The 23,270-nt window shown below is 34.0% G+C and overlaps 1 protein-coding gene across 2 annotated transcripts; it reads right to left on the bottom strand.

Moving 5' to 3' along the window:
- Window positions 1–1,949: 1,949 nt before the first annotated feature.
- Window positions 1,950–21,517, bottom strand: NRPD1B (nuclear RNA polymerase D1B). 2 transcript variants are annotated; one of them, XM_028055451.2, is made up of 19 exons: window positions 21,366–21,517; window positions 21,141–21,256; window positions 19,945–20,049; window positions 19,601–19,727; window positions 19,406–19,521; window positions 13,990–14,043; window positions 13,299–13,466; window positions 12,589–12,747; window positions 10,360–12,240; window positions 10,082–10,257; window positions 9,343–9,418; window positions 8,656–8,780; window positions 7,790–7,929; window positions 6,753–7,027; window positions 5,920–6,093; window positions 5,697–5,837; window positions 3,323–5,388; window positions 2,830–2,944; window positions 1,950–2,533 (listed from the first exon to the last, which is right to left on the bottom strand). In XM_028055451.2, the coding sequence occupies exons 3-19, from the start codon at window positions 20,023–20,025 to the stop codon at window positions 2,249–2,251; spliced, it is 6,159 nt and encodes a 2,052-aa protein (XP_027911252.2). In that variant the 5' UTR covers window positions 20,026–20,049; window positions 21,141–21,256; window positions 21,366–21,517; the 3' UTR covers window positions 1,950–2,248. The 2 variants fall into 2 exon arrangements, with proteins under 2 accessions (XP_027911252.2, XP_085524675.1); XM_085668549.1 differs by lacking the exon at window positions 21,141–21,256 and having other exon boundaries at window positions 21,366–21,500.
- Window positions 21,518–23,270: the final 1,753 nt, after the last annotated feature.

Below are 23,270 nucleotides of genomic sequence, written 5' to 3'. Positions count from 1 at the left end.
CATTTTAAATAATGTAATAGTTTTTTTTTACATTTTTGGTTAACAAAAATTACTATTGATATAAACTTTACCACATTTTTTGTAAAATAAAATGACAAATTATATGGTAATGAATGTACTTTATAGAAAATTTAAAGCATATTTGTGTGTGTATTTATATCTATAGAATTATATAAATTTCTAGTCGTGTTTTATTGGTGATATCAATTACTATTTTCAAGAACCAATTTATATTCTTTTGTTGTTTTTTTTTCATGGTTTTCCTCTTTAATTAATTCAGAAACTAATCCTACTTGCAGAATAATGTGACTGTCCAATAAAATTTTATTTTAATGAATCGTATACTAATAAATCACATTAAGTAAAAATTGGGAAAATTTTATATTCTTAAAAGTAGTATCTAAGTTCTGTCCCAATTCAATTGATAAGTCTAGAAATTAAACAATTGTTTGTTTGGAAGGACTAACAATATAAGTATAGGTGTATTTGAATTGGTGACTTAATAAAAAGTTGATTTTAGGAGCTTAAATGAAAGTTATTTAAGTTTTCTTTAGTTTCAAAGATTTATATGATAACAAGATACAAAATTGATGTTTTTTTTAATTATGACTCGTACATATATATACATATTGGTGAAAACTTTGCAAACCCATTAACTAAAATGAGAAAATAGGTGTAGTGACAATGTAGATATTATGCTCACAAGTTTATTGAATTTATATGAAGGATAAAATTGTGTTATATTGGGAGGATATAAGCATTGAATTTATAAGGGTTAATTAGTCGGATACTATCCACTTTCACTTATATGTGTCAGTTTCATACCTGTTTTTAAAAATGTGTTAATTGAGTCATAACTTTTGAAAAGATGTCTCAATTAAGTCATTTTCAACAAAAAATTATTAACACCTTTAACGGTATTGATATTTAAAATGACTTACAAAATTAAGTATTGATATTTATATTAAAATTTAGTAGTAAAATTCATGAATTAAGTTAATGACTTTATTAATTTTTGTCTGGAAGGAACATGATTAAGACACTTTTTCAAAAGTTTGGACTAAATTGACATATTTTTAAAAGCGAGACACATTTAAACGAAAGTGAGTACTATCCGACTAATTAAACCAATTTTTAAAAGTCAAAGAAATGTAAAAATAAAAATAGAAGTAACAGGCATGGCACGAGGGAATTAAAGAAAGAAGTGGGTATGGAACCCACATGTGATAGTGGAGGAACCATGATTATTGCAGGTTCACCATAAAATACAAGGTTTTGGCATTAGTGGCAGCTGCTACATGGAGATGGAAGTGAGGAAGGAGAGAAGACATTGATAGCGATCTAACATCATAAAGCATTAAAGATTAGTTTTCAAAAGTGTTTTCTAAGACCATCTTATCCATTCATTTCATTATGAATTTTCCACCTTTTTTTTTTCTTTGAATAGCAAATTGTTCATTTATTTACATGGATAATACTGTATTATTTATGTTCAGAACTATTATTTTATACAAAATGTTTTCTTTTCTTCCAAAGTCTCATCTATTGTTCTTTTAAATTGAAAAAAAAAAAAATTAGTGTGAAACTCGATTCCCTGATTTTTCAACCAGTCGTTTCCTACTCACAGTTCAGAATTCAATTATAAAAGATCGAATTCTACATTTACAAGGGACATTGTGGTATCCATATAATTAAAAGACACAATTATTGAAAAGGAGCAAGTGGTGAAAATTGCTTTAATTATGATTTTGGAAACATACATAATCCGAAAGCATTGTAAAGGATGGCATGAGACTCGATAGGTATACTATCGAATATTTAGAAAATTAAATTTACAAGAAAATGACAGTGCAGTTAACAAGAATGGACAGTGAAAAAGTAGTTTCTCTAAACTGGATAACAAAAAACTGGAATGCTGAGAAACTTAGAAAAAAGAATGAGCCAGAATCTGAATCATGAAACTCTAATAAGAAGCATTGTCATTTTGATATGGGTGGTCCAGTCAATGGCAGAAAGCCACGTCCAATTAAAGGTTCAAAAATCATCACATCATCATGTGCTGTAATCAGTAAGAATATTAACATCTGCACAAAGATGCATGATTCACGGGTTACAAAAATTACCATCCAACTGTCACCGAAAAGAGGATAAATTTCCGTCAGGAAAATTGGCCATCTACGCAAAAACTATTCAGTGGCCTTAACTACGCCGCTTCTGTACAATATTATGGACAAAACGCCTCTAATCTCTACTCATTCGTTTCCACAGGGCCGGGTGTTGAGGTCTGGTCAGCCGGTGTAGAAGCTTCGTCCTGCACTGGCATTGCAGTCTGGTCCCCCCTTGGGTTTGCAGTTTGGTCCTGCCTACGACGGGGTTTCCGAAAATATTTACCTAGGAATGCTTCCGCAAGGTCTGGATACTTCTTTCTTATCCAGTTACCCAAGCATTTCAGGTAGGAAAAATCTTCTCTTTGACCATCTTTCAAAACCACATAAAAGCATCTGCTATCCTGAAAACTGCTGTGTCTGTTAACCTGTTGCAAATAATACTGCCAACATTACGCACAGGAAAAGATAAAGGTAGACGATAATTTGAAGTTTCAACTTCCATCTTAACCCATAATCCAAGGATGGATACATAGATCACGTATTGCATGTATGTAAACTGACACATACGCAAGGAAATAGAGATACCAAAATACCATATTTCAGTACCAGGACCCAGGAAGTTTTGGAAAGAAACTCATTTCATTTATCTAAGTTGATATTGATCACAATCTTATTTATAAATGTGAATGAAAGATTCAATGTAAGCAGAGTTAGATGATACCATGACATAATCAATTCCAGCACCCATTTTGGTTTCTTTATCTGGGTGGTGCTCAAAGACATTCTCAAGTACAAATTGTTGATCTTCAGCAGCCAGCGGGTCCCCATCGTTGTACCTTCAACAGGAATTTATTAAAAAAAGTAAGATCAAAATGCTTCAGCATATGATGCAAAACTCATAACGGAGGGAATGCATCAGGAAACCACTCGAGGCTACGGTATAGAGTACAGCTAACAAAAACTTGATAAGGAGCAAAAATTAAAGTAATAATAGTTATATTTGTAATGGTATCTTGTTCAAACCAAAAAAAATTACCAGAAAAATTGCGATGGACAGATAAAAACAGTAGAGCAGATGCTAAGGTTCAAATTACAACTTGCAATTCAGTGTAGGGATTGTATTATTACAGGAAAGACAAATAACATAACGATTTTTTCTAGCTAGCCAAATCATTATATTGGGGAGTTAGTATTTACTGCCACAAGTAACTTACCCCTGTTGTTGCATGATTCGTCTGACAGACTGCATAATAGGTTCGATCTCCTTCAGCACATCCTGCTCCTCAGATGAATACAAGTCAAATCTCTGTCCAGGTGCTCTAGGTGGGCGATTCCTATTTTTCCAGTCACCACTATTTGAACCCCGACCTTGTGAACCTTCAAAGCGATTCTTCTTAAAAGATTCTCTACCTTGCTTACCCCACTGAAAACCTTTCTCAGTGTCTGAATTAGCTGAAGCAATATGTGATTCCCATCCCCGTGAAGTTGAATTCTGATTTGACTGATTATGGGAATCCCATGATTGACTTCCAGAGGATTTGGCTTTTCCCCAAGAGGTATTGCCAACTTTTGAGTCAGCTTTCCAATTACCTGAGTTCCAAGAATCTTCTTGGGGCTTTTCTGACCCACCATCTATTGCCTCAACTTTATTTCTTGCCCACTCATCTACTTCAGTTTTTGCAAAACCTGATTTGTTTGCACCCCAAGAACCAGAACCGGAATTATCTTTCTGGGTAACATCATCTTTCAATATACTTGAGCCCCAAGAACCTCCTTGTGCGTTGTCAGTTCCGCTAGCTGGTATTGCCGATTTATTCCTTTCCCAGCCAGACCATTCATTAGATTTTGTGTTAATTTGATCTCCTCTGCTTCCACCCCAAGAACCAGACACAGAGTTGTCTACTTGGGTAACATCTTTCCTCTTACCAGAGCCCCAAGAATTATTATGCACATTTTCAGATTCAGCAGCTGGTCTTTCAGACTTATTCTTCCCCCAGCTAGACCATTCATTAGATTTTGATTTCATCTGGCCTGTGCTGCTTGCACCCCAGGCACCAGACTCAGAATTGTCATTTTTGGTAACATCGTCTTTCGATTTACCTGAGCCCCAAGAATCTTCTATTACATTTTCAGATCCTCCAGGTTGCATTTCTGATTTATTCATTCCCCAGCCAGACCATTCATTAGATTTTGCTTTTGTCTGATCACTTCTGTTTCCACCCCAAGAACCATGTACGGAGTTGTCTACTTGGGTAACATCATCTTTCCCCTTGTCAGAGCCCCAAGAATCTTGCAGATTTTCTGAACCACCAGCTGGTATTTCAGACCTATTCTTTCCCCATCCAGACCACTCATTAGATTTTGCTTTTGTATGATTTGTGCTTCCTGCATCCCAAGCACTAGAACCAGGATTGTTCTTGTGTGCAACATCATCTTTCAATTTACTTGAGCCCCAGGAATTTTCTTGAGATCCACCAGCAAGTATTTCAGACTTATTATTTCTTCCCCAGTCAGACCACTCATTAGATTTTGTTTTAGTGTGATCTGTTCTGTTTGCATCCCAAGCGCCAGATGCAAAATTGTCTTCTTGGGTAACTTCTTTTCTCTTACCAGAGCCCCAAGAGCCTTGCATATTTTTAGATCCTCCGGCTGGTATTTCAGAATTATTGTTTCCCCAGCCAGACCATTCATTAGATTTTGTGTTTGCCTGAACAGTTTTGTTTGCACCCCAAGCACCAGACCCAGAATTATCTTTTTGGGTATCATCTTTCGTTTTACCCATGCCCCATGAACCTTGAACATTCTCAGATCCACCTGTTTGAATTTCAGACTTCCTACTTCCCCAGGCAGACCATTCATTAGATTTGGTATTAGTGTGGTCTGTGGTGTTTGAATTCCAACCACTTGACTTAGAAGAGTCTTCTTGTGTGACAGTGTTCCCCCAAGAACTCACCTGGGCATTTTCAGATCTTCCTTCATTTGTTCCAGCTTTGTTACTTACCCAACCAGACCAACCATTGGTTTTTGATTCAGTCTGATTTGAATGTACAGCCCAACCATTGGACGTTGAATCATTCAGTACTTCAGGATTGTCTTCAAAGACAGCCTCAAAACCAGAGTTATGTGGTGGGGACATTTCCAAATCCATTTTTTCTTCTTCCAGCAAATCATCAATATCTTCACCCAAACAAGCATCAGCTTCTTCTTCCCCATCAGTATGACCTTTAACCATGTGAAGAAAACTGTAAACATCCATCCCTTCAATTTCACTTGATCTTATCTGCAAAAAACAAATGTCAACATTCAAATAATGCTTACCCAGAACTCCAATTATTAAAAACAAAATTAAGAGAAAAGAAACTGCACTTCTGAGATTGGTACAAGTTACAAGTTTCTGTATACAGCAAATATACATAGACTACAGAAGCTCATCTAACTTTATGGGATCACTTATTACAACCTGACAGTGACAGCTGTAACAAACTACTCTAAGAGAACACAATACATAATGATGGTTGTAACTAACTAACTAACTGATAAAAGGAGTTGTACACCCATAAGTATTAAACCTGAGTATGATCAAAATACCTTATTTGCATCCCAAACAACATCAAATTTTGATCCTGTACCAACTGCCACAGGCTTACCCCAGGAACAAGATGCCACTATGCTTGACAGAGAGTCAGTATGACATTTCTCAGCAGCTCGCTCAAAACATCTTTTAGGTGTCTGCATAGTAACATTCACAGAGTAAGAATAACAATAACCTGATACACATCATGATACAACAATTAACAAGGTAGCAACTTACAAAGAGTGTTGCATCTGTGAATGGTACTTGAATATTTAGTTGTCGACAGAGGGCTTTATATCCCCCTGTATTAAAGCCAACCAGGTTCCCTCCACATGTCATACTACTAGCTAACAAAATTAGATGCTCTCTAAGAACACCTTTCGCCACCATTTTCACAGATGCCGCAACACGCTGCAGGTAGGAACAGAAGGATAAGATGCGTACAAAAGATTAACTAATGGGGGCTACTAAACATTGGATAATGATCAAATCTTTCATCAAACGAGTTCACAACAAAACACCCCAAAGATATGAAAATCAGACTCCAATATATACGAGAGGGGCAAAAATTGCATATCACCATAAAACCTAACAATGTAGTTTGATTTTTAACTGATTGTTTTACTAATATTAGAATCAAATAAGATAGAAATAAAATTCAGTTTTGTTCTGTGTGTTTTATGTTTTGGGGATTGGGTCTTTAGTTTGAGGCGCAGTCCATTTGATGCAATATATTTATCATTAATAATTTTCATTTTCCTATATATAGGCTTTTAGTTTCTAAAGATAGGATTTCAGTGCTAAAGCAAAATTTCTGAGCACCAAATTCTCAAACTAAAAATATCTATCCTCAATGTGTTCACACCTGATCTGACCAAAGAAAATACCTCTCAATATTAGGACACCATAGAGATAGAGGCAAAAGGAACACTGGCAAAAGTCTAAGCAATTAGAAACGTTGTGAATCAACCAACAACCCCGCCCCATAAAAATACTTAGTAATTAAAACTGAGGAAATATCCTATAGACAACCAAAAGAGCAAATAACAACATAATTCAATACAACTTACCTGAATTGCCTGATCAAAAGTGCATGCTATCCCCAGTAATTCTTGAATCTGCTTAATAGCGTATGGGATTGAACGCCTGGTATCAATCAAATGAAGAACAGGAAGGCAGGAATCAAGTACAATCCTCCAAGCATCACCACTTTGCTTGACTACTTCCTTCTCAAGAATAATATCCAGTGCCAGTTCACCATTGGAAGATTTATAAGGGTTTCTGACCCATGTGTTTGTATCCGGACAAACCCAAATTATACTTGCAGAGCTAATGCGTGGGTCTCCTGCTTATTAGCAAGAGGAAAGTCAGAAACATTACTAAGACATAAATATGTGATCTAAGCAGTGTATGCATTCAAAATTATGAATGTAACAAAACATATGACAGACCACATATAAAAACTGATGGCCAACAAATTTAAACAAGAAATAAACATTTGACAGAATACCACATCCGAAAAGAATAAGCTAGTCTTTAGATTGTGAAACATTAGCATGTGGAAAGGATAGATATGGCCAATGAATTTGAATGCAGGAGAGGTCCTCTAGCAACTAATTTGTTCGTTTTTGAGAATGCCAATGGGGATATGAGAGTAACTAGCCAATGGTAATTCTAGTGCTTGAAGAAAATGGTTAAGAACTTACAAGAGCTATCTTCCAAGAACACTATGCTATCATGATTCAGGGAGATTATCCAGTACACAAGTCATTTATTTAAAATTGGCCAATCGGTATAAAATTTTGGTGTTTGATATTCTGTTTCAGGCTTCCTACTTGTAACAACAATATTAATGTATTAAACATTGGAGTCTTCATGAAATTGTGGATTTGAAATGTACAGAATTTAGAATTGTATCAATAATTTACCAAATAATTAGAATAAGACCACAGCACCATTCAATTAGTGAATTGTGGCACATTTTATTCTAGTTCCTGGTATCCTTTTTCTCTTTTCCACGCTCCCTCCACAATCGCAGATATAGATTTAATGATCAAAAAAAATATAGTATTTCCTCTCCCTAAAGAAATGATTGCAAGGAAAATACCTTGGATTATTGTATCTAACAGAACAGGGCAGATTTCTTCCGATAGGGTCTTTACAATGCGATCAAATTCATTACTACGATCGTCAAGCCAAATGAATGTTAAACACGGGGCAGCAGGATGTGAAGATAAGCAAGACTCACTGCCAAGATGGAACACAGATCAGAAAGAGATATAAATTAACAAATAAACAACAGTCACAAAACAAAGCATTTGATTAGAATGATGTATAAAGGAAGTGACATGTAAAAGCTTTTATCTTCCTTTCTTTAGATTAGATCACCAACCTTGTAGAAATTTGTGAGAAAAATATAACACTCTATGGAATGGATGTTCAAATTTAGGGAAATTTCAACTTATGAAAAATGGACCTTAGTAAAAAAAAAAAAAAAAAAACATAAGAAAAGACAATACATGTGAGATACCATCAAGGTAGAAATTTATTGACTGGTCCCTCTCTTGGAAGTAGTACTCCTAAACTGTTAAAAAACGTTGATATACAAGCTCAGGGAATTAAAAGCCATGCCACTCCATAACTGCCCATTTTAAATTAAATCCTACACATTTATTTGCCCCCGTAAACCTTGGTACTAAACTATTAGGCAAGAATTATATTTTACTAAAATGACAATAATATATTAAAAAAGTACAAAGCACTACAGCTTTTAACATTAATATATTTTCAAGTTTCCATTTATACCACACTACTTTTACAAAGAAAATGTAATTTTGTTCTTTTGAAAGAAAATAAAAGTGCACCTCTACACTACCACTCATATTGCAAGCACCAGATTACTACAAGGAAGGATAAATATTTAAAACTGGATGACGGAATATCAAATGCCAAAGGAAAGAACTGAGGATAAACCTAAACGATAATTCAGTCCTATTCAGAAATTCATTAGCTTTCTTTCTCCGACTAAATGATTTTAGTCTATCCGAGCATTTCTGAAAAATGTTGGCCATGCTGATCTTCAGCTCTTCTAACATCATCTGTTCAAAACGATATCATTAGTAGTAATTATAATTACCAATATATGATTAACTCAACATTACATAGTATTCTCGTATGATTAAAACTCCAGAGGCATGAAAAAATGTTCAATCACGTTTATTTATTAGGTTTTGTTAAAATTACAGGATGGTAGAGGGAGAGAATAGAGAGTCAAGAACACGAAGTAGAATGAAATTGATGTAGACCTGATATGATGTGATTTGTTACAGTGCAATGATGATGTGTTCATAAACCCTAAAGCACAAGCCTTTGCATTAAATATACTAATCACAATCCCGACCAAGGAATAAATCATGAGATATTCGGATGGAAAGTAAGCAGATAGTTCTGAGAGATAATTTGTGACTAACAAAAGTATTATAAGATACAATCTATGTATAATTGGATACTCTAGAGTTCTAAGACACTCTAAGATATGATCATGACTTTATTAGACATTTTCCTATATTCTAATAAGTTTCATATATTAAAGGGAAAAATTTCAGCATATGTAGCAATGTGTAACTATAATCGAATTGAATGAAAAAGAAATAGAACAACCTCGTCCAGATAAATATGACCAACAAGTCCAGCATCAGTTTCAGAATTTCCCTTTCGCATCCGCTGTTCTTGGTACCTGCATACAAAAAACAGGACCCAAAAAAATTAAACTAAACTCATTTTCTCAATAATATAAAATATGCTTAAATAAGTTTTTAGTCTCTGTAAAATTATTTTTTATTTTAGTCCCTCTGAAAAATTTTCTTTGTTTTTCATCCCAATAAAATTTGAAAGAAATGTTTTTAGTCCTTATAAAATGTGTGAAGTTTGGTTTTAGTTCTCGTAAAATACATTTCCTTGGCGTTCATCCCTCAAAAATTTAAAATCACTATTATTAGTCCTTATATGCATTTTAAGATTGATAAATAACTTATTTTATGGATATTAAGAGTTTTTCTTTTAGATGCCAAAAATGCTCACATTGTATCACAATACCATTCTGCATCACTCAGGTCACTTGACCTTTTGTTCAACAGTTAATTAGTGTCATAAAATACTAGGGGATCAAAAAGTATTGATTTTCAATCTCATGGAGACCAAAATCAGAAAAAAAAACTTACGGGAACAAAATGAAAATTCACTCATTTTTCAACGATTAAGAACATATTTAAGCCTATAAAATATCACAACTCCCTCAATGAAGAACAGTAGATAAATACAAACTGTATACTGGAAATATTTTTAACTAAAGCATGCGCAGACTAAGATTAAAAGGTACAATATTAAAAGAGAAACTTACTCAATAATGAACTCCACTGCTACATCCTTAAGATTGACTTTTCTCAATTGATCTTTAACTTTATATGCTGCATTTTCCCGACAATAATTCCCTCCACAATCACAGTCATTCAAGTACAAAATAACACGCCGATCACCAGGTTCATTCTTAAAATTGACCTTGCATTGTAATATTTCCTGAAGAAAAAATGCATCAACAAAAATTTCAGGGGAAATCATTTATTGAGATATTAAAACTTAAAAGCAGATTATCTTCATTCACTACGAGGAAATGTTCACCTTCATCAACTCCCATGAGGAATTGCTACTGGGACTAGCATCAAGGACAGCCTTGTAAGCAGGATTTGACATGGCAGTTGCAGCTAAGACACCTACAGGCTCACCAGCAGGGAATAGGTGCTCAGTTTTCTCTAATCCATATTCAAACTGGATAATGGAATTACTGCAAATATTTCTAACAGTTCCATCATAACAGATAACAACATCCCGAAGAATGGCCATCAAATTCTTGAATAGTGTTCCTGGTTCAGATAATCCCCTTGAAGAACGCACCATTATTTCCCTTGTTGAAATTGAATGCACCATCTCTTCATATGGATCCAAACCATTGAAAAAAGACCCTTTGAGCAATCCATACTCAGCAGAGGGATAGCCATCCCCATCATAGCAACACTTCACGTGAAAATGAGATGTTAGATCTTCCACCAATCCTCTTGAATAGAATCTTCCCCTATCAAAAAGTTGCTGCCCTAAGAAACCAATTTGTTGAACAACCTTATCAATTGCAGATTTACTCTTTGAATCAATTAAATCTCCTAGTTTGGTTGACTTTAGAGAAAAATTAATAACAGGAAGTTCAATATCACGAATAAGCTTATCCAATTGTTGCGCCACCAGTTCATTGTAAACAGACCTCAGCTGATACAACAGAGAAGAAACTTTTCCTATGCTTCTGCCTATAATTCTTTTAATTGCCCTGGATATTGAAAAATCTTGCAGGCTAACACTAAACCCATCAGCAAATATACTTTCCATCAAAAAAGGCTGCAATACATCAAAGAACTTTAGTGCCTCCTTTGGACCCTTGCTAAAGAAAATTGAGGCTGCTATTTCATTTACTGTTGCAGGCAAAGCATCCCTATTAAAATCAAATTCTAAGATTTCACTCTGCCTAATCAAATACCGCCCCCCAGAGCAATCAAAACACAGAGGAAGAGCACACTGTAAAATTTGGATGGAAGTCCAATAAGAATCACCAGAATTGGCCTTCATCAAACCAGCTTGAGGCAAAGGTACAAGAAACATAGCCAATTGATTAGCTGCCACTCTATCAAAAAAACATCTCTTGACCAACATCTTCAGCGACAACAACGAATCTGAGCTTAATTGTAAATTCAAATTGCCACTGTGAGAGCTGAGCAGTTGATTCTCGACAGAAAATAACTCCACAACTTCTGCTTTGGCAGCAAGTGACTGTGGATAAAACAGATGGACACAGTCACCATCAAAATCAGCCCCAAGTGGTCCACAAATTAAAGGATTTATTTTCACAGTGTGGTCATCATGGATATAAACAAAAAGTGCCTGTAAAGAGTGTTTGTGTGTTGTAGGTGGCCTGTTAATGAAGACGATATCCCCATCCATAATCCTCCGATGTACTATCTGACCAGGCTTCAGATATATGTGACCCTTTGAGCCCTCCCTGAGTGAAAAAGTTGACATGCCCTCCTTGTAAGTAAGGCACAGATTTTCATCAACTAATTTCTGCAAATAACCTATGTTATGGATGTTAACTCTCTCCTCAAATGTTACTCGTTGGGCAACTTCAACTGGAATTCCTACTTCATTTATCCTTTTATAACAATCTCCAGTTATCACATTCCGGGAGGAAAAACCTGAACCTTTTCTTATAAATAAAGTCCGCATTTTCTCTAGCCATGCTTGCGTTGACGATTCATTAAGCTCTTTATTGACCCCAAAACGTGTTTCTATAGCACGTGCTGCCTTAGAAGTGCCCCTAATTTGAAAATACTGATCAACAACTGACTGCAAATCATTTGCTTCCACGTGATGAGACTCAAAATTTGGTTCTCCAGATCTAGAACTTTTGATGATTTCAACCTTCCTGAGCAATTTTCTCAGAATTGTAATGGAAGGATCCTACCAAGCAACAAATACATCAGTTACACATGCACTTTAATGAGCACAAAATCGAGCTCACAAAACAAAGATATGAAAACTCAGGTTAGAAAATCAAAGCAAGATCCAAAAAATATAGGCAACCTAATTCATAATGAACTCTGAATGGATTTTTCATATTTATACATGTAATCATGGTTCAGAATTTTAGAGTAGAGCAATTATCAAGTCTGGTTTAAAAACCTAAGGCAGTTTATCTGCTCTGCCAAATTAGGATAACAAAATTAACTATTACAGAAAATAGAATTGAGCATACTAAAAAACAGTACTAGGACGACATTTACTGACACAATATGTTCATTTTCTCACCGAAGACATGACACTAACGCCATCTGAAACTTCTGGTACTGACAAGCAATTAGGTGGCACTGGAAGATACTTCAAAACATATCCATCTTGAGGAAAATACCCTTTTCCAGCAAGCTTTCTTTTGGTTTCTATTGGGATTCTCTTAATAATTTCCATTGCCTGAAAGATATTTTAAAATCAAAATATTAACCAAAAGCCAAATAGTCAATTTCAGTAGGAAGACATAATGAATTAAAATATTTAAAAAATAGCACACAACAATTAGCCTGGAACCCTCAATTACAGATCATTGTAAAAGCAAATCAAAAACATTTCAGGAGTCGAACTCAAACCTCTCAAATATGCCAATGTCATTTTTTGTCGTGTAAAGAAGAAAATGCAGTTTTGAAGATGTAAATATAACAAATACAAATCATTCAATATAGAAAATCCTTTAATATCAAAATATGATGTTTGGGGCAAAGCATAATGCTAAATCCAACAATTTCTCACTTTGAAGAATGTCTATTTCTATACTGTGGCATGATGTTTAAAGAAAAGTCATCATGTACCAAAACAATAAGAGAGAAAACGTATATAGGCCTAATACAATGGAGGAAGTAACTTAAATCGGCACATAAAAAATCATAAATTGACAAGTGTCAGCATATCTGCAAACAAGTAAAAGAAGAAGCTATTTGGACAGTAAAGTAACAAAAGTAGAAACCAACCTCACAAGGAAGTAAGGCTCGAGTATGATCACCCTCATAGCGATAGCCATATTTTTCTAAAAAACCCCAAAAATCAGGCTGCATCTTGGATTTGGATACCTTGAGTGTCAGATAACAAGCCCCATCACTTGTTTTAACATCCCTTATAGAAACTTCAGTAGCATTAAACTGTAAAAGTTAAAAATAAAAATGCCATGAACCTTCAAAACGAAATTTTACAAAGACAGCAGATTTCCATCCACAGCAAATTAGCATCAATAGTAAAATCACATTTAGCCAACTCTGACAAGAAAAACTAATTTAAGCATGAATTGTGACAGCAAACCATATCAGAGGATGCACAGATATGTAAACCATGGAAAAGAGTGGAAGGAAAGACAAAACAATGCACATCAGAAATCAAAAAAGAAAAAGAGTCAGTCTCCTTAAATGTCCTTCAGATGAGAACATACAGTTAGCAAAACATGCCAGGGTTCCACAGGTATCATGAGTCATGACAAAGATCATAAAATTCTACCAATAACAAAAAATATATACAAACACATTAAAATTAGAAAAAAAAAATATATATATATATATATGCAAAGACCTATGTGGAAGAATCAATAGGAAACAATACTAGAAAATATTTCAGGGTTGTAAATCCATATAACTATTAAGAGATGATATTTCGTGATTTGTTCATACTAACCTCACAACAAGGAGATACTAATCTCTGCACCAAACCACTGCCTGATGCTGAAGGCTGAAAGATTGTGAACCAGTTAGATCAAGCACACAAAAATGGCATTAGACAAAGTTTGTATCCTCGTATTAAATCTAGCAAATTAAATGAGTGATGGCTAGATTACAAAAACATGAAGACAAGAAAATTAATAAACCTCATTCAGGAGCACTTATCTTCAAAATAAAAGATCAATAACAAGAAAAAATACAACAAAATTGTTTAACTAATTTAAATGTTTACCTATCTGGGAAACAAAAAACATAACTACCCCTTTTAGGACAGGTTTGGTTCTGAGAAGAATTGGACACCATTTGAGTAAATTAAGCAGTAGTACTACCGACTATTAGTGCTATATGATCGATGTTTGTTTTAATTGTTCTGACACGGCTATGATTATTTTCTTTTTTAAATTTATTTGTAATTCTCAGAGGTTACACTGGTTTGTAACCATAAGTAACTGTCCATAGCTGCCCTGTAACTCCATTTTTGTTTTCTATAAGTTCTGCTGGCAGAACAGAACTGAATACATGGTTTTTCTTATCAATAATATACAGTATAAACATTAAACAGTGGTGCCTTCACTTATTATTCTCATCTTTCTCGTTCAAAACTCTATTATGGTATCAAGAGCTGGTTGATGATCCACAATGGGCTCTCCCAGTTCCACTTCCCACCCAACTCCCTCCCAGTTTTTTTCAATCTCTGTCGCCGAAAAACTTGATGACTCTAATTATCTTCATTGGAAGCAACAAGTTGAACCTTTCATCAAGGCTCACAAACTCCATCGGTCCGTTTCCTTAATGATGATGATCACAAATATAGAACAGTTAATCCTGCCCATGAAGAATGGGAAGCCCATGACCAAATTTTGCTTGCGCGGTTGCAATCTACCATCACCAAGGGTGTTTTATCTCGTGTTCTTGATGTTGTTCACTCCTATCAAGTATGGGAGCATATTCATGATTATTTCTTTACCCAAACAAAAGCATATGCGTGTCAACTTCGTACTTATCTTCAAAATCAGTGTCTTGTCAACAAGTCCATGCATGACTTCGTAAGTCACATCAAGTCCATTGTTAATGAATTGGCTGGCATTGGTTATCCAATTCAACCTACTAAATATGTTGATGCTATTCTTGAAAGTCTTCCGCCAAACTATGATGTTGTCATTTCAATTATTGAGAGTAAGTTTGAAACTCCTCCCATTATAGGTGGAGGCTCTTCTTCTTACTCATGAAGCCCGCACTTAAAGACACCAAAAATCCCTTTCCTCCTTCCCTCAATTACTCATCAATTTCTGCTCTATCCAATTATTCTAGTTTTCGAGCTCTTCCCTCCCCTCACGGCAACAATTCTACCTCATTCTCTGTCTGTGGTGATGCTCGACACTTTCATGGTCGTGGTCATAGCCGTGGTGGTCACTTTGCTAATTTCCAATGCTAGATTTGCCTCAAATATGGTCACACCGCTAATTTCTACCATTTCCGTGTTGATCCTTCTTTTCAGCCACACTAATACTTGATCCTTTATGATCCAGCCACCAATCAACCTATACACCTTCCTCCCCCATCCACCACTCCTTTGTCTTCAGCAACTACTGCTCTTGCCCCCACTCGGTCTACCTCCACTCTTCCCGGTGCCATGCTTGCTTCTTCCTCCACTCTGAGAACACCACTCCTTGGATCCCTGATTTAGGAGCCTCTTTTCATGTTATTGGTGACTCCCAAAATATTCAACATTTTGATAGTCTTGATCACATTTATGTTGGCAATGGTGAAGGTTTGAACGTTTTTGCATCTAGTTCCATTTCTCTATGTCATCCTACCTGCTCAGCTTGTATTTTTAATCATCATCACTTATTCCTTGTTCCATCTATCACCAAAAATCTCCTTAGTATTCGTCAATTTGCTCTTGATAATGGTGTTTATTTTGAATTTTTTCCTCACTATTGTACTGTCAAATCATAGGACAACCATGAAATCCTTCTCCAAGATGTTCCCGGTGTTGATGGCTTATATTACTTCCCTAATCTTCAAATTCACAATCGTTTTGCCCCTCTCTCATCCAATCTTTCCACCCCTTTGTTGATGTTGTGTCTTCTGCAACTACTCCATCTCCCTCGAAGTCTCTCACTTTATGGCATTCTAGATTAGGCCATCCTAATGTCAATGTATTAAAACTTGTAATGACTCAACATAATGTTCCTTTTCATTATACAAAATAGGAATTTTGTTCATCTTGTTGTGATGGCAAGTCTCATCGTTTACCTTCCACTTCTACTATTTACACACAACCACTTCAATTAACTTTTAGTGACATGTGGGGACCATCCCATGTCCCCCTCTACTACTGGGTAACTGTACTATATCTCCTTTGTCAATGCCTTTTCTAGGTTTACGTGGCTTTATCCTTCTAAATTAAAATCTAAAGCCCACTCTGTTTTTAAAAACTTTAAATCTCATGTTGAACTTTAGTTTGATACTAAAATAAAAATTATTCAAACTGATTGGGATGGTGAGTTTAGATTTTTTAAATCCTTTCTTGTTAAGAAATGGACTTTAAGCCTAACTCAACCCCATAAAATCAGCTAATAAGGTGAAGTTTGCATCCACTTATATACTATGAAATCGCCTTATCTCTAGCCAATGTGGAACTTCCAACACACACAACTCGTATTGAGGTATATACATCTCGAACGTGGGACTAGACATTAATGGATGGTCCGATAACGGGTGGAACAACATGCCCAACAAACAACAAACTTCCTGATAGTGGACGGCACAATAGGTGTTATAGAATTAAAGATGTTCTTAGAAGCTAGTACCCTAGAAGAAATTAAGAAAAACTCGGACAAAGTATTTATGGTCACGATCCTTCATGCAATAAATCCAAATTTCGGTAATATTAGAGATCAAATCATAACAAGTCAAGAAGCTTCAACTATGGAAAGCTTAACAACACAACTTTTGTGTTCCGGTTGTTAAAGCTAGAAATTTTCAAGAATCTATTAAATCCTCTACCTTGATATCTACACATTAAAGAGGGGATCATTGTTTTAGAGGTGGACATGGTGGTAGAGGACATCCTCAACGCACATATTGTAAAATAATGTGTTGTACTCAAGAAAACTGCTCATCTCTCCATGTTGATCCTGACAAGACAAACAATATCTCAAAATCTGAAGTTTTTGAACCAAAGTTTTCCTATGAAGGATATCAAGAATGTTTGAGGTCGAAATCTATCCAATATCCTAGCACAATCACAATTAATGGATAGTCAAAGTCCATGAATAATTTACTCAAGTGCTTCTAATCACAATTATGCAATACCTCTGTTCATTTTCCATTTTTATCCTAAAATTCTTCATGACAATCTTAGCCAATGGATATAACGTTGCTTCTCAAAGAATTGGTAAAGTTTCCTTTTCTCCTTCCTTAAACTTAAAATTTGTTCTCAATGTTCTTGCATGTTCCTTCAATCATATTTCTTTAAGTCAATTGAGTCACTAAATTGTTCAATAACATTGCGTGTCAATTCTTTCGTTTACAAGAACGTGGCACAAGTCAACAAATTGTAAATAGACATGAATCCAAAGGCTTATACTACTTTGGAACTAGTTCACCATGTGTATTGTTTTGATCCCTATCTCCTTAGCATTTATACTATCGCTTAGGTCATTCACGCTTGTCAAAATTAAACAAAATAGTTCCCAAACTTAGTAGACTTCAAGCCTTATATGTCATTTATATGAAGATAATGGGAATACCTCAAAATGGTTCCCAAACTTAGTAGACTTCAATCTTTTCTTCCCATTTCTTTACAAGAAGTTCATTTAGTATAACAACCTGGGCCATTTATTTGCATTCTAAGATACCTCAGAAAGACTCTGGACAATGTCTTTTATATGAATATATATGAAGATAAAGGGAATACCCAAATCTGAAAGTACTATGATTTTAATTGGGTAGAATCAAGTATAGGCGAATGCTCTACTACATGATATTGTGTTTTTATTGGAGGAAATATTATTTCCTAGAAAAGCAAGTGTTGGAGATTCCAACTTACAACCAAATTATAAAATATAGGTGGGTCCAAAACTCATCTTATTAGGTCAGTTTTGAGATGTTGAGTTAGACTTAAATTTCACTTTCTTAGAATGGTATCAAAATCATTTAAAACCTATTAAAGTCAAGTTTGTTGAGCTTATCATATCACATGCTATTGGTTCCCCCTATAGGTGTGTTCAAACCTCATCTTACCAAGTCATTTTTGAAGCTAGATTTAAATTACAGTTCTTAAAATAGTTACAAGGTTATTCAGAACCTATCCTAGTTAAATTAGTTGGGCTTATAGTGATCCCTACTATTGGGTTACCCCTAGTCCCACACTTGAGACATTCAGTGCTCAACGTGAGGAGGTATGATGGATAACCCACGTCGAGTAGAAATATGCAAAATTATGGCATATATATACAATCATACATGCATACACACACATATATAAATATATATATATATATAGGTCTTGTGCAAAGCTCACCTCACGAAGTTGGTTTGTGAGGTTGAATTGGCCTTAAACTCTCCTTTCTTAAGTGGTTGCCCAATTAACTACAAAAGCTTAATATAGGACAATGGCCCCTCTCACTTGTGAACTTGTGTGGGTAAGTCAGTTTCTCCAATAACTATAATTGTGAGATTCAGCAAATGAAGTTGTATTAAGATAATCAAACAACTCTCCACATTGTTTTCAATCCTATGTTCCATGAGAAGTCCAAATGCATGGAAATTGACTATCATTGTATTCAAGAAAAGTTGTTGTCCAAGGAATTGTGTATTGATTTTGTCGAATCCAACAATCAACTTGTAAATGTGTTAATAAAATCCTTGAGGGCCTTGAAGTTAATTTATTTGTTCCAAGCTCAACACATACAATTTGTATGCTCTAACTTGAGGGAGAGTGTTAGAATAGGCTTGAAATAATAAGCTTTATTAAAAAGTTGTTTTGAGTAGTACTTATATGTACCTAGGGTCCTAGAGGTGCCTTTACATATTTTCCCCTTTTTCTCTATCTCATTTTATCTTACATTAATATTCAATTTCTAATAAACGAGTAAAAGCTCTCTAAAATATATTCTCCTCAATTTTTATTTTTCTCAACTCATAAAGAAAGATTGAAAAAATAAATAAAAACAAAATAAACTCTCAAAGGCAAATGGCCTATTTATAGTTATTTTAAATCGAACATATAGGTAAAAAAGATTAAAACCAAATCATATCATTAAAACCACTACTACACCCTTTATTAGTAGCTAACCCATACAAGCTAGATAGACATACAAAAAGATGAAGAATGACACTCTTATTCTCGTTGTCAACAATACCTTGCTTTTCCGCATTTTCAAGCAGTTTAAACAGACAAGGCTCAGCATCCGTTTCAACTCAGTAATATGACTAGGATGATAAATTGGAATTGGTAGCTCAATATATCCAAAGTGACCTGAAAAGTAACATCAAATTTCTTAATTTGCATTTCATCTTTTTACCATTTAAAAAGGCAGTACAGAAAAAGAGCAAACCTTCACATTTTCCTGCTTCAGAAGTACCACAAGATTCACATCTGCCAAATTCAAGGGGTAGACCAAGGAAGGGATTTGACAGCTGACTAGCATGACTAATTGAAGAGTCACTGATCGATGCTGTACTCTATCAAGGCAAAAGTAGACAATTTACCGCCAAAGAGATCAAAGCTAATCAAAGACCATAACCCTTTTATATTAAAAAAATTGATTCAATTTTCCAAAGAGAACTTTTTATTTAAAACAGTGCTAAAGATCATAATTTTTAAAAAAGTGTGTGTGTGTGTGTGTAAGCTAACGTCACAAAGACCTCAACTGAAAAATTGAATGTGTTTTGAGCTTACAATTTCCTGGCGTGTAGCCATACCAAATTTGACTCCAATAACCACCCCATCTAAAAGACTTGAGGGAGGACTATCTTCCATTACTTTTGCAGTCAATTACAGTGCCTGATGATAGAAACCTCAAAGTTACAGTCATTACTTGTAAACCATAGAAATCTTTACCAGAATTACAGAGGAAGAGTAATTAAACAATAAACGAAATAGAAAAATAATAGAAAGAAAACCCAACATAACTTCAAAGAAACACTATAGCATGTGTTCCCTTTACAACCACTCTCCTAATCTAGGTCGTAAAACAGGTATATGGATACCGCCTAGAATGAAAACATCAGGCATGTCAATAACAACTGATCACCATGAATGTCCTAAGGGATTACTAGATAACACAATTTTCTTAGCAAAATTAGATATTTGAAATAACAACTTGTCGATCAATCTATCAAAGATGAGATGTTTTCATTCTTACTAAGAAGTTCTATGGCCTTAAGAGTACTCCCATGTAAAAACAATCAATTATGTCAAAGCCAATCCTCAACCAATTCACATCAGAGCACTCGTAAAACAGATAGATCACACTAAATTGTGTGTCTAAACACCAAGGCCTGTCTATAACCTATACTAGGAAGTGTTTTATAAGTTAAAATTACAATTACAACCACAACTACAGCAGTAATTATAATTAGCATCCCTACAAAAGTACTTATTAGTGTGATATCATTAAATAGCTCTACATACATATAAATCCACCTCCACTTCACCAAAGAACACAGTTAGCTAAGAATTCCACTAAATCCATGCAAGCTTAAAATCATCTAAACCAACCAAAATCATCCGTCTTAAAAAATTAAAATATCTAACACAACTCCTTGATCAGGTTAAAAAAACTCCCACCGGCCACCAATTCGTTCTCATCCACTAATACAGAACTTGTTTTTCACCAAAAAAGAAAGTCTAATCAGCTCCCATTTCAACATGAAAGATAAACAACAAAATTTAACAAAAACAAGTGGTTCATGACAGATTCAAATATCAATAGAAGCAAAACCAATCAATAAATAAAACACGAGAGAGAACTAACAGTACACATAATGCTCCCTGGAACATGCAAACTAAAACCCAACCACAATCACAACAAACACAAGCACAAAAATAAAACAAAAATAAAAGCAAAAGTTAAAACAAGACAAAATCATGACCTTCTTCTTGGAACAGCTTCTTAACTCATAAACGAAACAAACTCAGTTCAATTCCAGCATCTCGCGCAGCTAAACGCAAAACCTTAAACCCTAGAATATGCAAGGACACCTGTAAACTAAAGAACAAAAAGCAAATAACACAATCGACGCCGAAAACATCAAAGAGAACGAAACGCATTGCATGAGACTAAAATGCAGCCTAGCAGAAACACAAAACCATAGTACCTCGTCGCGTGAAAAATCGATCTCTCAGAGAGAGAGAGAGAGAGAGGGGGTTTCAAAAGAGAAAAGAAAATAAAGAACAAAGGAAAAGAGAAAACTGAGATGAAAGGAGAGAGAGAGAGTGAGAGTGAGACTGTGAAATGAAATAAGCATGACACTAGTTTTAATTTCTCTCTTTCAACAAATACTTCTTACTTTAATTTATTTTTATTTTATATTTATTAAATTTAATTATTTTTTCAATTAATAACTTGATTTTGTTTTAGTACTAACTTAAGTTGCGCGAAAATGCACATTAGAAAGTTTTATTTTTTTTCGGAAATAGAGAGTCTCTTTTTGCGCTGAAAAGACAGAAAGTGTTGGAAACTGGATTTCGGGGTTTTGACCTGAAATGACATATTTACCCGTGTTGACTCATTTCTTCTGATTTTAGTTGAATGTAAATTTGTGGTATTATTGGAATTTCCTCCCTGTTTGTTAAAGTGAACACACAAAATTTGCATGCGGACCATCACAGGCACAGCTCAGTCATTTCGTTCATAAATGAAACTAACCGTGGTTAAGGAGAATTCACCGGAGTTAATTAAAGTAGTTAGTGACTATATTTTAACCAAACAAATGGTTTCAGGGTGGGATTTTACTTTACAAATGAGGTATGGTATAAAAGTGACATCCACCATTCATAAGAATAAGTTAATTAGTAACTATTGGATTAGTTTACAAGTAAGTTTCACTAATATTAGAATTTTTACTACAATATTTTCAAATAGTTTATTTTATCATTTTTTAATTTAATTTTCTTTGGATATTAATTTTAATATTTTTTAATTTATTTCAATTTTATAGAAATAGTTAATTACTATAATAATTTCAATATTTAACATTTATTATCTTTTTTTTAACATTTTATGTAGTTTAAAATAAATAAATATATATATATATAATTATAAATTATAAATTGATGTTTCATTACATGATATTAAATAAAGTTTGTAAAAAAATAATATAACAATAATTTAAATTAAAAAAATAAATTAAATAAAAGTATTGATAATTTTTTATAAGAATTTAATTAATTTTAAAAATTATATATAATTATAATTAGATAATAATAACTAATATATATAAATAAATTTAATTTATATAATAAAACATACATATCAATATTATTGCATGTCATTTTTATAACATATTAATAAAACATTGAATGTATTGCAGGTAATTAATAGATCAATTATTTATTCACTCTTATTGGTTATTTATTTATTTATTTTCTAAACGGACGCTTGGAGAATATAGAAAGAAATAAGTATTTAAATTACGTTTGACTTTGATTTCTAGATGTGAGATTTATTGGGTGTATCGGATCAACTTGTACTCACATAAACAAAATTATATATCTCTTATAGAACCAAGCACAATGACACCCAAACTTATGTGTGTGTGAGTTGAGAAAACAATTTGTAAACATTGGATATGCTAAAAACCTTTGAAAAGTTTTTATGTTTAAACTTTATTGGTTCAACAACCAAAAAAAAGAGAGAAATTGTTAAAGAAAATATCCATATACATAACTTTACTTAAGTAATCTTGTAATTTTGGTTAAGTATTTTATAACAAAGTATTAAAATAAAAATATATCGTTAACTATCAGATCTCGACAAATGCGATTGTTTACGTTTATCAAAAAAGGCATAAAGAGAATCTTGCAATAAATGTCAATGTTAGAAGATCTCTCACAGAGTGTGTAAAGTTATTTTATGCCAACAGTTTAGGACAAATTATCACCTTTGTTTTAGTTTGTTCGCCTTGTACAATATTGACATTTTACTAAAGATCACATCAAAAAAATTCTACCTAGGTATGATGAGTTGTTTTAACCATTAATATGTTATTTTAAGTTAAAGT

This window comes from Vigna unguiculata, chromosome 11 (genome assembly GCF_037176805.1).
Source record: "Vigna unguiculata cultivar grain cowpea cultivar isolate G323 ecotype 2 chromosome 11, ASM3717680v1, whole genome shotgun sequence".
Taxonomy (NCBI): Eukaryota; Viridiplantae; Streptophyta; class Magnoliopsida; order Fabales; family Fabaceae; genus Vigna; species Vigna unguiculata.
The sequence above is the reverse complement of the archived record's forward strand: the minus strand, read 5'-3'. Positions and strand labels throughout refer to the sequence as shown.

Excerpts from the sequence above, each read along its gene's own strand:
- NRPD1B (XM_028055451.2), bottom strand. The coding sequence starts at position 20,025 with ATGGAAGATAGTCCTCCCTCAAGTCTTTTAGATGGGGTGGTTATTGGA. Across the intron at positions 9,419-10,081 it reads GCAGTGGAGTTCATTATTGA|GTACCAAGAACAGCGGATGC; the intron begins GTAAGTTTCTCT and ends TTTTGTATGCAG. Across the intron at positions 2,945-3,322 it reads CGAATCATGCAACAACAGGG|GTACAACGATGGGGACCCGC; the intron begins GTAAGTTACTTG and ends TTCCTGTTGAAG.